The 15,405-nt window shown below is 35.3% G+C and overlaps 1 protein-coding gene across 4 annotated transcripts; it reads left to right on the forward strand.

The window, feature by feature from the left end:
* Positions 1-519: 519 nt before the first annotated feature.
* LOC108343038 (DNA polymerase I A, chloroplastic/mitochondrial) lies at positions 520-12,739 on the forward strand. 4 transcript variants are annotated; one of them, XM_052878692.1, is made up of 13 exons: positions 520-904; positions 2,286-2,529; positions 2,635-3,072; positions 3,318-3,509; positions 4,042-4,721; positions 5,734-6,184; positions 6,494-6,589; positions 9,015-9,107; positions 9,183-9,377; positions 9,887-9,979; positions 10,085-10,297; positions 11,274-11,363; positions 12,085-12,739. In XM_052878692.1, the coding sequence occupies exons 1-13, from the start codon at positions 792-794 to the stop codon at positions 12,244-12,246; spliced, it is 3,060 nt and encodes a 1,019-aa protein (XP_052734652.1). In that variant the 5' UTR covers positions 520-791; the 3' UTR covers positions 12,247-12,739. The 4 variants fall into 4 exon arrangements, with proteins under 4 accessions (XP_052734652.1, XP_017436550.2, XP_052734653.1 ...); XM_017581061.2 differs by having other exon boundaries at positions 2,286-3,072; XM_052878693.1 differs by having other exon boundaries at positions 2,286-2,922.
* The last annotated feature ends 2,666 nt before the right edge of the window (positions 12,740-15,405 follow it).

Consider the following 15,405-nt stretch of genomic DNA (forward strand, 5'->3'; position numbering starts at 1 on the left):
TAAGAGGAGAGTCGTAGAAAAAGAAGAAGAAGAAAAATGTAATTTTGTTTCATGTTATGTTTCTCACTAATCTAATTATCTAACTATAGTAACAAATAAGACCAAATTAACTTTATTAAAAATATAGGAACTTAATTGAATAAAAAAATAGAAAAAAATTATAAATAGAAACAAAAAAAATTTAAATATAAGTAGAGATCAAATTATTAATTAAATATTTTAAATTTTATAACAATAAACTATATGTATATTTAATAAAAAGGAAGAATATTACTTTAGATTATATATATAAATACCTACGAAATAAGTTTAAAATTAATTCCTTAAATGATTTTTAGTTCCTAATTTTTCATTATGAGATATTGTTGATTCCTACAAATAAATAAATCTTAGGAACGAGACAAAATATTTAGTAGTCAGCAGCAGGCACTTTAGTAACCTAACCCGAACCGAACGTAGTTTCTGCATAATTCCCCAATTAAAAAAAAACAACATAAAAGACCCCTTTCCAACGATATTTCCCTTTTTTTTTTTTTTTTTTCCATCATTCTCTGTTCTGCACTTGCATGAATTTTCAAAGCTTCAGGGTTTATGGGCTCTCTCTTTCTCTTTCTCTTTCTCACTCACTTGCACCCTTTTCGCCCTCTTTTCCCATATAAACTCTTGTTCATTCACAGACTCACTTGTGTTCTTCCAACTCAAATAAGGCCCTGAGACTCTTATTTACCATTTTGCCACTGCCCCAACAAAAAGGCTCAAAGCTGGGGAGGCTTGTGGGTGTGATTGCCACCATGGGGTTCTCTTCTCAGACCACCCCTTTATATTGCCCCTCTTGTTCCCGCCACTTCCGTGCTGCTCTCTCTTCACTGTCCCTCTTGGCTCCCTCTCAATCACCACACCCCAGGTTGCTTTTCCTTCAAAGTTTTTAACTTTTTCTCCATTGGGTGTCACTTTTGTCTTTGTGGTGGTGTTATGTTGTTTGTTGTTGGTATGTGAGCAGTGTTTTTTCTTTTTTTGGTTGCTTTGTTAGATGGTTTTGGAGAATTTGCTTTTCTATTATGGAGTACTGGAGTACTGTTCAGCTGAACTCTATTGTGTTTTCATGGTTTGTTTTTCTTTGTGTTTGAACATTTGATATAGGGAATATTGCATTTCAGGGGATTAAGTTTGAATTGTTTAGTATGGTTTTGTTCATTGTTTATGGCGTTTTGTGGAGTCTCTAGTTTCTACGGGTGTTTCTGAAGTGATAAGCGGGGTGGGGGAGGTATTGATTAAAGGTGTAGGAGAAGTTTGATTTGATTGAGAAAGGGTTTTGTGGAGTGTATTTGAGTGTCTGTGTGTGTTCAGAAGATGGCCTCTGAAGCATTTTGGTCATGATCTGTTAGGAGGTTTTCTATTAAGGTGAATGTTCAGTTTATGGATAGTTCTGGTATTGCCAGTGCTTGAACATGGTTTCCACTTTAAATGATATACAGATTTGAACAAAATTAAACGTAAAATTGGCAACTCGTCAGGGTTATGCAGATTTTGCACTGCACACCAGAAAAAGGGGGGTCACCATATAAATTTCACTCACGGTTGCTTGTGTCTTGATATTAGTTTTCAAATGTTTTAGTTGCTAAGCTTTCAACCAGTGACTAAAAAGTTAAAATTAAAATGAAGAATCCATCCTTGAACGGCAAGTTACTAAAAAGTGAATGGTAATCTCTAAATTGTGAAGGGTAACTGATATCAAGGTTCTATGGACTTCAAATTGTTTTCTCTTCTCTACACTTTTTTATTTGGAATTATATGTCTTGCATTACGGATCAAACAAAGACTAAGCTAAAATTGTTTGTGTTAGTTGTTGACTTCTATAGTGGAAAGATTCTTGTACCTTCCTTGTTTGATACACAATCTCACATAAAAGCTGGCAACTGCATATGATATTGTTTGTGTTAGTTGTTGACTTCCATAATGGAAAGGTTTTTGAACCTTCCTGGTTTGTTACAATCTCACATAAAAGCTGGCAACGGCATATGATCCTGGGATTAACTATATGCAAATGTGGAGTACGTTGCCACATATGATATACATGAAAATGGAAATTTTCTAATATTAATTGTGACATTTCAGAAGTCAAAATATGTATTGTTTTAGCTCACACCTGTGGGGTCTTTTTCTTGAATGTTCTCATGCTGTTTCTTCTTCATATTAAACTGAAAAGCTAAATATGCCTTTATATTCCTTTGATTGGTTCCTTTTATTTTTTTCTTTTAACTTTCTGTGCATGATATGACTTGCAGAAGAAAAATCCAATCAATTCTGATTGCCAACAATATCATTCGACATAGTGCATTGTCTTTCAGAAAAGGTTATTCCTGCCTAAAGAGAACACCTTTTGGGTTGAATAAATTTAAGGACGTGGAGTATAGCCATAAATCTCCTGTACATATTTCAGTTAAGAAATTTTCTGACATGTCATATGGCATGTTGGAGGAAAGGAGATGTGAAGAAGAGTTGGTTCCTTTACATCCCTCTAATAGTCAGGTTAATATTATGGGATTAACTCGATCTCCCATGACCCTTGGTAAACAATACTGGGTTGAGGAATGTTATAAATTATCTAAAAGTAAAAACGAAATGCACTTGCAGAATAACAGGGTTGCGCCGAATGCAGTTACTTCCACTGGTCAGGAACAGGCTGTTTCTAGTAGTGTGAAGCACACTCATGTGCAGCAGGATCTTGATGAACCTGCCTTGCCTTCTGTTAAACATTCTAAATTAAAGAACTCAAAAGAGTTGGTTGACACCAAAAGGGTGGACACTCTGTTAAAGGTACCTCCATCAAAGATCCTTAAGGAGAAGGTTGACAGAGTTGAAGACAAATGCAATTTGGAGACAATTGCAAAGTATGAAGCCAATGCAACATCTTTTAAAAAGGCACGTAGTTCTGAACAATTAAAACTTCGAGGCAGACTTTGTAGTATCTATGAAGACATATTGGTTGTTAATAATATTTCTCTTGCTGAGGAAGTTGCTAAGATGCTTACAGTAAATTACAGGCATCTTATTCATGCATGTGATACTGAGGTACTGCTCTTGTCTTTTTTAGCATATATTATGGTTTTTCCTTGATTGCAGCAGTGTTCATATCTGGATTCTTGTCAAGTTCAGTGAATTTGTCCTTTATAAATCATACTCATTGAAGTGATATATTGTATTCTTAAGCCATTTCTTCAATTGAGTGCATATTAGCTAATGTATCAGTATGAATCTCATCATGGATATTTCATAAATGTTGAAATGTAATATACCAACTTTTAATGTCGTCAAAGGTGGCCAAGATAGATGTCAAACAAGAAACACCTGTAGATCATGGGGAGATAATATGCTTCAGTATTTATTCGGGTCCAGAAGCTGATTTTGGAGGTGGAAAGTCATGTATTTGGGTAGATGTACTTGACGGTGGAGGTAAAGAGATCTTTAATAAGTTTGCTGAGTTTTTTCAAGATTCATCCATCAAAAAGGTAATCTTCTCTTATTGCGGACCCTTTTTATGTTTTAAATCCTATCATTGACATTGCACCTTTCAAGGCCTGCTTGGCCTATATTTTATAAAAATTAATTTTTGAAGAATTGATATTAAAAAAAATTGATTTGTGTTTGGGAATAATATTATAAAAGTTTAGAATAATTGATTTTGTTTGAATGGTAGAGGAGAATCTCTTTTGAAGTGTAAATGCAGGAATGTTTTGAACAGTTTGATAGGTGAAACACCAAAATTAATTCTATTTAAAGAAAAAGTGAAAGCATTTCACTTTCAAAATCATTTATTCTTACAGTATTAAAAAATGCAGCTGAAATGCTTTTTTCTGAAATTTAAAATAGTAGCTTCCAGAAAAAGCTTTAAAAGACTATTTCGTATAAATTAGTTTTTAAAAGGTTATACAGGTGCATTTAAGCTTCATAAATTCAAAATGGCTCCATATTACTTCTGGGTTTGTGATATGGGATTCAAAATAAATTTTGAAGTAACGAAGTCATTGGTGCATTCTGTAGGTCTGGCATAACTATAGCTTTGACTGTCATGTTATACAAAACTATGGATTTAAGGTTTCTGGATTTCATGCTGATACAATGCACATGGCACGGCTGTGGGATTCATCTAGGCGCTGGGTTGGTGGTTATTCTCTTGAAGGACTTACAGGTGACAGAGAGGTAATGGCTAGGGCTAAGCTGGACCATGAAAAGGATTTGATTGGTAAGGTGTCCATGACAACTATATTTGGCCAGAAAAAGGTGAAGATAGATGGATCTGAGGGTAAAATGACTACCATTGTTCCTGTTGATGTGCTGCAGAGAGATGAGCGAATACCTTGGATATGTTACTCTGTCTTAGATGCTAGAAGCACTCTAAAGCTTTATGAGAGCCTAAAAAGTCATCTTTCAGACATGCCTTGGAATCTTGATAGTCTACCTGTTTTACACAAAAACATGTATGATTTCTATCAGGAATATTGGCAGCCATTTGGTGAGCTTCTAGTCAAAATGGAATCAGAGGGAATGTTAGTTGATCGGTTATATCTTAAAGGCATAGAAGACGTGGCCAAAGCAGAGCAAGAGGCAGCTGTTAATAGATTCCGAAAATGGGCATCTAGATATTGTCCTGATGCCAAGTATATGAATGTTGGAAGTGATGCACAGTTGCGAGTACTTCTCTTTGGTGGCACCATTAACAGGTGCTCATCATTTAAATCTTGCGCGGAGCATGTTTCTATCTTAAAAAATTGATGGTTTTGAAGTTGAAATTGATATACAATATTTTCTTTGGTGAATGATATCATGCAATCTGAACTATACTGAAATATGCTTTGTAAAAATACTAGAGATATTCATTATGTTGATATCATTATAGTTTATCAAGCATGCTTTTTCTCTTAAAAAAATTGGTTGCTACATGAAGGCTCCTGTTAATACTAACTGCATATATGTGGTAGTTGATTTTTGGGGAAAGACCTGTTTGGTATTATACTGAGACTCTTGTTTGTTTTGTTTTAATAACTTGATCATATTTTATGAATTATGTTAACTAGCTTCTTTATTTCTAGTTAGGGCAATAAATGGCTGTATGATATTTCTTTTTCTCTTAAAACAATATACACTGTAAAGTCTAATTTAACTATATACTTGTCAATGTTCTGGATATGTGCTTGTCTTATCATTTTGTTGTATTCTCTATTCCAGAGGGAAAAAAAGGTTTGAAGTTTGAGTTTTACTGTTTCAAGATATTTTTATCAATACCATCTTGCTCTGTATAATGTCAGCACTTAGAATTTTTCAGGTTTTTCATTTTTGAAGAATATGATATTTTATTCAGTGTCAATCATAAAGTGGCTGACCTTGATCTGTACACTAGAGTTATAGATCTATTTTCTTTGTATATATGAAGGTCCTTAGTACAATGTGTTGGAAGTCCCACATCGACTAAAGATAAGACCAATTCATAGTTTATAAGTGGGTGCAAACCTCACCTTACAAGTCGGTTTTGTGGGTTGAGTTAGACTTAGAGTCCACTTCTAACACAATGTATCCATGATTGTTACCGCATTCTTTGATATTTCTTTTTCTCTAGCTGAGCTCATTAAGGGGGATAAAGTTATGATTCAATATACAAACATTTTTCTCCACTGGTTTTGATGAAGTTGTTGAAGTATATAGATAAAGTAAAGCTTTCATTTTCACTTGCTACAGTATTCATTACAGGAAAAACCATAATGATGTAATTCCAACTGAGAAGATTTTCAAAATTCCCAATGTTGATAAAGTGATTGCAGAAGGCAAGAAAGCTCCTACAAAATTTCGTGATATTAAGTTGACTAGCATTGGATACAACCTGAATGTTGAGATATACACACCAAGTGGTCGGCCTTCAGTTAGTGGTGATGCTTTAAAAGTCCTGGCTGGCAAAGTTTCTGCTGAATATGACTTCAATGAGGCTTGTGATGTGGATCTTGATGTTGAAGATGGAAATCCCTCTCAAAGTGAAGATTTACCTAAAGAAATAGACAAATCGGTCTACGGAACAGCTCTTTTTCGTTTTCCAACAGAGGAAGAAGGGAAAGAGGCTTGTCATGCCATTGCTGCTTTATGTGAAGTCTGTTCAATCGATTCTTTGATATCTAACTTCATCCTTCCCCTGCAGGTGATATTCCTTTTTAAATTTTTTATTTTGAATATCCCTTGTCTGGTTTGTTTATTGATTTTCATGTTACCCTATAAACTCTACTTACCCAGCGGGATTGGCATCAATAGGGTTGATAGTGCAATATAAGTAGTAAGCTAGTTTTTGTTTGTGTGCTGGAAGAAGGAGAGGATGGAATTTGAGATCACTTGATTAATCCAATGCTTGCATTAACCTAAGAGGGTGTTGTTGGTATATTAAAGGTTGTGTATACATTCAAGTTTGTAGGTTATGTGTGTATATGTTAGTTTAATCTGTTCTCAATGGCAGGGTCATAATATATCAGGAAAGGATGATCGTATTCATTGTTCCATAAATATCAACACAGAGACTGGACGCTTATCAGCAAGAAGGCCAAATCTGCAGGTTCTTATAATTTTCAAGACTTCGCTCTTGGTTTACTTTAATTTTTAAAGTGCTATTGTTTTCAATCCTTCATATATGTATATATTTATTTATTGACGATGGTATAATTCTATCGTTTTATGTTTATAAGATATGAAGCCATTTATGTGGCTTCACTTAATAACTTGTGCATTTAGGAGAGTTGGTCCTTGATATGATATAAAACCTTTATGACGAAGTAGTTAGTTTGATTATCGTTGCTTCCATTCTTCTTCAAACAATTTTTATTTTTAAGCACCAGTTACATGGTACAGCTGTACATATTCCATGCTTCAAGCTCAAAGAACGTAATATGACAAGCCAAGTTAAATATAAATCCTCACCTAATAGTTTAAGCTTTTAGAACAACTCATTATTGACAATAACGGCTATCTATTACTAGTGATATGCAAAAACTGTTACTTTAAGCCTAGTAATAAAAACATATGCCAAAGTTTTCCTGTTTGCTGTAAGTTTAGTTCATGAACTCTCTTATTTTAGTAAAAATTCTTTTATACTTCCTGTGGACTGTACATTAATTTGTTTTTTCTGTATTTTGTTATGAATAAATTATTCCAAAGCTTAACCCAGTTGAATATACTAAAAACTATATATGAGATTAATCTCCCTTGCGTTCAATATACACATAGAGTCCTTTATTTATAATAGAAGAAATATGGACTAAGCTTAAAATACAAATAAGAAATAATAACAAACAAACTAAAGATAAAAGATAAATATAAAATAAAGATAATATATCTAACAAACTCATTGAGTGAAAACACATAAATGGTCTTGTAAACGTTATCTCTCACACAAGTCCCATTTGGGCTTGAAGTATGAAAAATGCACAAGCCTACTTATGCTGAAACTCAACATTTTGTTAGAAGCATGGGAGTGGCAGGCTTCCAATTCTAGACCACTTGGTCATGAGGCCCTAATACCATGTCATGATTCATCTTAAAAGTTTAAACTAAGACCCTAGAAAAATATTATAATTAGGAAAATAAACAAATGTAGTGGTAGCTCAATTGATTAGAGCGCTCGTTTGGTAAGCGAAAGGCCTTGAGTTTGAATCTTAGCAGTAGGAAATTTTGTTTTGCTGGGTAGAGGTAATTCTTGCTGAGCAAATTTGTGACTTATTCATTGCACAAGTGAAACTCTTGTAGAGAGAAAAGGGTTTCTGAAAAATCTAGAGAGCTCACATGGGACATTTTTGTTGGGCGAGGAGGAGGTCTCGTTGAGCAGTGGGGAATGGACTTCAAGGAGTTCGCTTGTAAGTTTATATGTGAGCAGTGGGGAATGTTCATAAGGAGTTTAGCTCTTTGTGAGCGAATGACTGATAATCTGTATGAGCAGTAGGAAATGGGCTTCGAGGACTCTGCCCGTAAGTCTCTTAGTGAGTAGTGGGGAGTGGACTCTCTCTGTAAGTCTCTGTGTAAGCAGTGAGGAGTTTAGCTTTGTGTGAGCAAATGGCTAATAATCTCTATGAGTGGTACAACTGGTAATCGTGTGGGTTGAGATATCTGGCTCGCTCTACGAAGCAAGTGGTTGGGAGCTATGCTTGAGCAAATAGTAGATAGTTCTATGTGAGCAATTAATTGAAACTCTAAGAGAGTAAGGGTTTGTAGTTTCACATAAGCAGGATATCCAATAGCTCTGTGTGAGCTAGCAGCTTTGTGTTAGGTAGTGGGTGTACTATGGGAACTAGTGACTTTGCGAGTTAGAGATCTTGAGGTGAGACAACGATTGACATTGTGTGTGAAGTTGTGGTTGTTATATGGATAATTTGTGATAGTGGATTATGTGTTGCTTGTGTTAACTCATCCTTATTTTATGTGGTCGTGGTTTCTATCTGCGATGATTGAGATTTATTACAAGAGCATATGATAGTAGGGAGTGCTTAGGAAGATGCGATGTAAAGATGAGAGTTATGGGGATAGTTTTTGGGAGCAATTTCATTAGTTAGTTTTAATATTTTCACAAAGTAAATCTTTTTGGTGGTAAAGATTTTGTTCAGATGACAGTTTTACCTTTTGAGAACAGTAAGATGTGTATTTCTCTTTATTTGGTGAATAAAATCATTTTGTTTATGTTTAAAGAGTGGTATCAGAGTTATAAGTGTTATGGATAAGTACGAGGTAATACCATGTCATGATTCATCTTAAAAGTTTAAACTGTCAGGTGGAGATATATAAATGGTTTTATACACTGACAATACTTTTGAAAAAGAAGAATCAAACTAAGTAAATTGAGTTTTCATGTACATTAACAACTTACAATAATTGTGAATCTAATTGATTTTTTAAGTTGAACTTTGAAATTCAAGCATATGTATTGTATACTGTAGATAAATCATTGGATTTTAAATCTTTCAATTTAATCTAACATATATTTCATAAACTAGAACCAACCTGCTTTGGAAAAGGACCGGTACAAAATCCGTCAAGCATTCGTAGCTGCTCCAGGGAATTCTCTTATAGTTGCTGATTATGGACAGGTTCGCTATTTACTTATCTAATTGAACTAGTTACTAGAAATTTCATTCTGTTGATTGAGTTGCGTACTGTTGCAGTTGGAACTTAGGATTCTTGCACATCTTGCTGGTTGTAAGAGCATGTTGGAAGCCTTTGAAGCTGGTGGAGATTTTCATTCAAGAACTGCAATGAATATGTACCCATATATTCGTGAAGCAGTTGAGAGAAAGGAAGTGCTTCTTGAGTGGCATCCTCAGCCTGGTGAAGACAAACCCCCAGTTCCTCTCCTGAAGGTATATTGTCTTCTGATCTATTTAATGTAGACCATAACCAGTAGTAGCCTTGATGTTAGATACCCAAAAGTATTTTGTTAGTTTGGCATGTCTCATTATATTGTAGCTCATTGTATGTCAGTTATGAGTACTCTTTGTTTGCATTGAACACATGATACAATTAAGACGTGCTAAATTTAAAGGCTATTTTCTGTCTTCATTTATGTTCTAAGTAATTTATCTTTAGGGAATGGAACCAATTAAGAGTGACCCTCAAGTAACTTGAAAAATAAACCTTTAAAGAAATACAGGATAACATATTAGAGTATGTACTTAAATAGATAAATTTAAGTTCTTTATCAGAAAACATTTGGATTAGGTACCTGTCGGAAATATATCGGAACTGTATCTCATAAATATAAAGCATTTTGTACTCATGGGTGTTAGTGTCTTTCAGTTTAATAGTGTTTAGGTCTGCCAGCGTGATGGTTTAAAAATCATTTATCTATTACGTTTCTTTTTCATTTCAGGATGCCTTTGCTTCAGAAAGAAGAAAAGCCAAAATGCTTAACTTCTCAATTGCGTATGGAAAGACTGCAATGGGGCTATCAAGGGATTGGAAGGTACCTTCAATTCTGTAACTTATTGTGAAGGGCTTAAATAGTTTACAAGTCCCCTTCATTATTGATTTGGTTGTCCAAACAAAGTTACATATATTTTTCTCTCAGGTTTCTGTGAAAGAGGCTAGGAGAACAGTTGACCTTTGGTACAATGACAGAAAAGAAGTGTTGAAATGGCAAGAAAAACGTAAAAAAGAAGCCTGTGAATTTCAACGGGTGCACACATTGCTAGGGCGAGCCCGGAGGTTTCCAAAGATAGACCCAGATCATAGCTACCATAGAGGTCATATTGAGCGAGCTGCTATCAATACACCAGTCCAGGTCCTTGATCTTTCATATACTTTTATAAAATAGTCTGCAACACTCCCTTTCTGTATGTCACTATTCTCAACTTTGATGGTTACATATAGTAAATGTAGACTGTACCAATTAGTTGATAGCAGTCCTACCATATAAAAAAGGTGACTTGTTCTTACTGGAGGGGTTTACTATATAATCAGTTACATTCATATCTCTTGGAACCTGGAACCTTTTTCCCTCTAAGAACAACAGTGAATGGTGCGTTACATTAGGCTTGTGAAAACATCACAAGTCAAAGTTTATATTAAAATGATAATTTATATAAATCTGTGAATAAAATCATATGAAAGGCTAACTGCATTGTTCTTAATTTCTTATCAGATTTCATTATTCTTGTCAGCTATTTGTCTATTATATTAAAGAAAAGGTTTCCATGTATAAAGTAAATGTAATAAACAATATTCTCACCAGACATGTCATCGGTGTGTGTGTGTGATAGGTTTCTTTAGTCAAGAAACCAATCTTTCACTCCTCACAGTACCCACTCACACACAAAAGAAAGAATATGTATGTATATTGCTTCTGTAATCAAAGAATGAAGTGTTTACAATCTTTCCCCAAGAGAGCACTCTCCCTCCACCGGAACAACCTCCTGTCAAATACACTGAATATCCAAAGCTACCCTCACACAAGACCTTCCTGCCTTCTTATAAAGGCTCCTCCCAACCAACTAACAATTAATTCTTAACTGTTTCCTCTGTCCTGCACCTATTATCCATTATAACCTATCATATTATATCCTATCAGTGTGTGTGTAGAGTTTCACTGAGTGGCTTCTTTAAAAGTAAGCCTCCATGTTTCTAAACAGCTTAGGAGAGTATTGATGGTGTTTTTCTATTGCAAATAGATGTATATTATTTTTAATCCATGAGTTTTGATCCATCTCCACCTTCATGCCTTTCTTTTTTTGGCTCTTCTGATTTGTCAAATATTACAGGGTAGTGCAGCTGATGTTGCTATGTGTGCCATGTTACAAATATCCAAAAATAAGAAGTTGAAGGAGCTTGGATGGAAGTTACTTCTACAGGTTAATATTTTTGTCAAGAATTTTCTGCTTTTTATTTGTGCTCACTTTTTGTCAAGTTTCATTTAAGTATGTTCACACAGGTTTGCTTTCAATAATATATTTATTCACTTTTGAGAGAATAGGGCACGGACAAGTATCAGTGAAAGAGTACATTAACTCTGAAATATAATTTCTATTGATCAATGAAATAGTGTCTGTTTGTGTTACTGTTGGATGTATTACCGAACCAAACTCTTTGATACTTACCTATTCAATTTCATTAAAATTCATTATTCCAATCTTTGAATGGTGAAGCAAAATGCTCCAAGTAGTCTGCTTAAGCAACTGGCTGTTGATAGAAAAGCTATACAAATTATTCTTTTCAAATAAGCATAATCGTGGCATCTTGATTGATGTATTTTCCTTGCCTTCTACTATTTTCCACTTTTCATAATATTCCAGTTTATACATTGGTTGCTTTGACATTTTTCCATTTTGGCACTCTCTTCAATTCCTCATTTTCTGATCTTTAATATTTGAACGTCATGAGCATTGAACTTCCTAACCATGGATGCTTCAGATTGCTTAACTAATACATCTCTTAATGCTCCATTTTCTCCTTTAACTTCTCATGACATCATCTTTGTATTACTTTCATATCTGTGTTGCCCTTTATCACTCCATTCCTTTATGATGTTTCAACTCTTAATGTTAGCTAAGAGTTTTGGCTACGGAAAATCAGGTTCATGATGAAGTCATATTGGAAGGACCAACAGAGTCAGCCGAGGTTGCTAAGGCCATAGTTGTCGAGTGCATGGAAAAACCCTTTAATGGCAAGAATTTTCTCAAGGTTGGCCTCTCCGTCGATGCCAAGTGTGCTCAAAACTGGTACGCTGCAAAATAGATGGCTGGTCATACAACATGAACGGTGATGACCTGGTGTGGTGGGGTAATTTTGCACCTTTGATTTCATACAAAGGCCATAACATGGTTGGATCAGGAAGAGTTGTTTTCTTGGCAACATGATTCTTCCTTTTGGTAACTGTAAAACAGAAGAGGCTGCTACTTTTGTGCTTCTTTTTCCATGGCAAAGTAATTGCCCTTGAGTTTATCCTCCTTCATTTCTATCGAGGTTCTTGATGTTCCGGAAAGAGTAATTCCATACTGATGTTTTGCTGTGCATAGCAATTGTGTCTTTGAAGGAAGAAACTAAGTGGAAAAACCATGGTGTTAGCAATTTGTCTGCTTATGCTATCTGTTAAAGAGTAATTGGTGTATCATTTGTATACATCATGTAACATTATGGCATAATGGCTTTGTGCAACTGTATCATTTGTATATTGTATATAAAAAAACAAAATTTGCGAAATTTCTATTTCATTTACATCATGCAGAAACAAGTGTTCGGGTAAAAATTTTGATATAGGATTTTTAGGGTGGTTTTATTTTTGTTCCTAAATCCTTAGTTTAACTCTTTAACTTAATTTTGTTTTTGTTTACGAAAATCTTGCTTAATAATAAAAGTCATATAGAATTTGTTCGTAATGTTTCGATCACCCAAGGGTTTTAACGAAATTTAATTCTTTTCACCCAAATTTTTATGAAGATATAATGAAGTTGAAAAGATTATGTTAGGTTTCTCGGTGACAACAAGAAGCTAAGAAAGTTCTTAAAGTTCTCATTTGATCCAGAGAATTTCAGTGACTCAGACTCAGCACAGGAAAAACAACTTTATTACTAACAATTGCGGTGTTTGAATACAATCAAGGGATAATGCTTCCCTTCACACATGATGTCATAGTTCCTGTCTAGCTCTCTCAATTACAAAAATAATCATTCCCTCTAAAAGACACCCTCCGGTATAGTTTTCCCCTTAGGTAACAACCCTACTCCCTTTCTTCTAACATAGACCTTCATACTCTTATCATTACACGCCACGGTTTGAATAACCTTGTCCTCAAGGTAAAAATCTAAGAATTGATCCTGTATGCTGGCCTTATCCTTCCAAGTAGTTGTCTCTGATCCCCCTTCTTGTCACTTAATGAGAACTTATTGTACTAGTTCTCCTTATTGTTGATTTTTCCTCCTTTGTAGCACCTTGTGAGGGAAACCAAATGTTGTTCTGCCCTCCAATTCCTCTAGCAACTCTTTCTCTACTTGTTGAGTTCCCATAACCATCTTTAATTGAGACACATGAAAGATTGGATAGATGTCTGTTGTGTCGAGCAGCTGTAATCCGAAAGCAACAGGTCCCTCTTGTCGAAACACCTTGAAGGGACCATAATATCTAGTTTACAACTGATTGAGTTTCAACTATTGGTAAAGTAGTCATACTTCCTTCGCCTAACTGAGAACTTAATTTAGCGGCTCTTTCCAAAAGACGCGAATGTAAATAAAAAACATCCCCTAGATAAGCTTCGCGACCTGGTGGTCTTCGTAATAGAAGAGACATTTGCCTATAAGCCTGTGCTTGTTTGGAGAGATCGTCATAAATGATTAAAGTGTGACGTTCACGGTACATAAAATATTCAGCCAGAGCTGCTCCTGTATAAGGCACGAGGTATTGTAATGTAGCTGGAGAATCCGCTGTTTCAGCTGCTACAATAGTGTATTCCATTGCTCCTCTTTCTTGTAAAGTAGTCACCACTTGAGCCACAGAAGATGCTTTTTGACCAACAGCTACATAAACACATATCACATTTTGTCCCTGTTGATTGAGAATGTGTAATATGGTTGGCATGTATACCTGTCTATGAGGCCGAATCTTTAAATAAACCTAATTCCCTACCTTTATCTTAGAAGGTTTACGTCTTTTGTTGGCAAATTTTATCATTTGTTCCTGAGCTCTTAATAGGTGATAATGTAGTTTTTTGAGAGCCTGATCCCTACTCATAAACTCTTCTGCCACTATCTCTATGATTGTCTCCCTTGGTACAAAAATGGGCTAGGGATGGAGGGGGTCTTCCATACACTATCTTAAAGGAGTACATTTAGTTTAACCTTGGAAACTAGTGTTGTACCAGTATTCTTCCCAGGGTATAAAATTATTCCAATTCTTAGGTTGCTCAGAACTTAAACATCTCAAGTAAGTTTCCACGGTTCTATTCAACACCTATGTTTGTCCATTTGATTCGGGGTGATAAGTTGTGCTCATATGCAATTGTGTGCCTTGTAGTATGAATAACTCCTTCCAAAACAAGATTAGGAAAGTAGGATCCCTATCACTTACTATAGATGAGGGAATTTTAGGGAGCTTTACTACTTCCTTTACAAAAATATCAACAATGGCCTTAGTTGAGTAAGGGTGTTTAATGGGGGGATAAAGTGCCATACTTGTTGATCCTATCCACCACTACCAAAATTGCATCATATCCATTAGATTTAGGTAGGCTTACAATAGATTCTAGGCTAATCTCATCCCATACCTGTGAAATAGATAAGGGTTGTAAGGAAGGAGGCTAGATATTTATGTTGATGACACACCATATATGTTGCCACAAAACCCATCACGATTTTCTTCATCTTTATCCAATACAAGGATTGGACAACTTTTCTATACGTGCGAAACACCCAAGAATGTCTCCGTGTTGGAGTTATGTGGTATTTAGCTATCAACTTCGGGATTTAGGATGAATTGGCGGATAGGATTAATCGCCTTTTGTAGTGGAGGCGGTTATGTTCCAGGGTAAACAAAGGGTGTGAGTCTGCATATTCTTCCAAATCCTCATTGATCTTTTGTGAGGTTGGATCCCTTCCACTTCCCCCAAGAATGTCTGAAAATCCTGCCAGAAGGACCTTGCAATCACCCTCATTTCCGTCTCCCCTTCGACCTTGTCTTTAAATTTTTGTGACAGTGCATCTGCCACCTTATTAGAATCCTCATTTTTGTATACTACCTCAAATTCACACCCCAACAATTTAGCCAACCAATTTTGTTGGTTTTGGGTGGTGATCCTTTGTTCCAAGAAGTACTTGAAACTCCTTGGGACTGTGTGAACCATAAATTTCTACCTAAGTAGATAGAGCCTCTAGTGTAGAATGGCTAGAACTAAAGCCATCAACT

This window comes from Vigna angularis, chromosome 6 (assembly GCF_016808095.1).
Source record: "Vigna angularis cultivar LongXiaoDou No.4 chromosome 6, ASM1680809v1, whole genome shotgun sequence".
Lineage (NCBI taxonomy): Eukaryota > Viridiplantae > Streptophyta > Magnoliopsida > Fabales > Fabaceae > Vigna > Vigna angularis.

Coding starts and splice junctions, on each gene's coding strand:
- LOC108343038 (XM_017581061.2), top strand. CDS start 792: ATGGGGTTCTCTTCTCAGACCACCCCTTTATATTGCCCCTCTTGTTCC. Junction 4,722..5,733: donor TTTGGTGGCACCATTAACAG/GTGCTCATCATT, acceptor CACTTGCTACAG/TATTCATTACAGGAAAAACC. Junction 9,108..9,182: donor TAGTTGCTGATTATGGACAG/GTTCGCTATTTA, acceptor GTACTGTTGCAG/TTGGAACTTAGGATTCTTGC.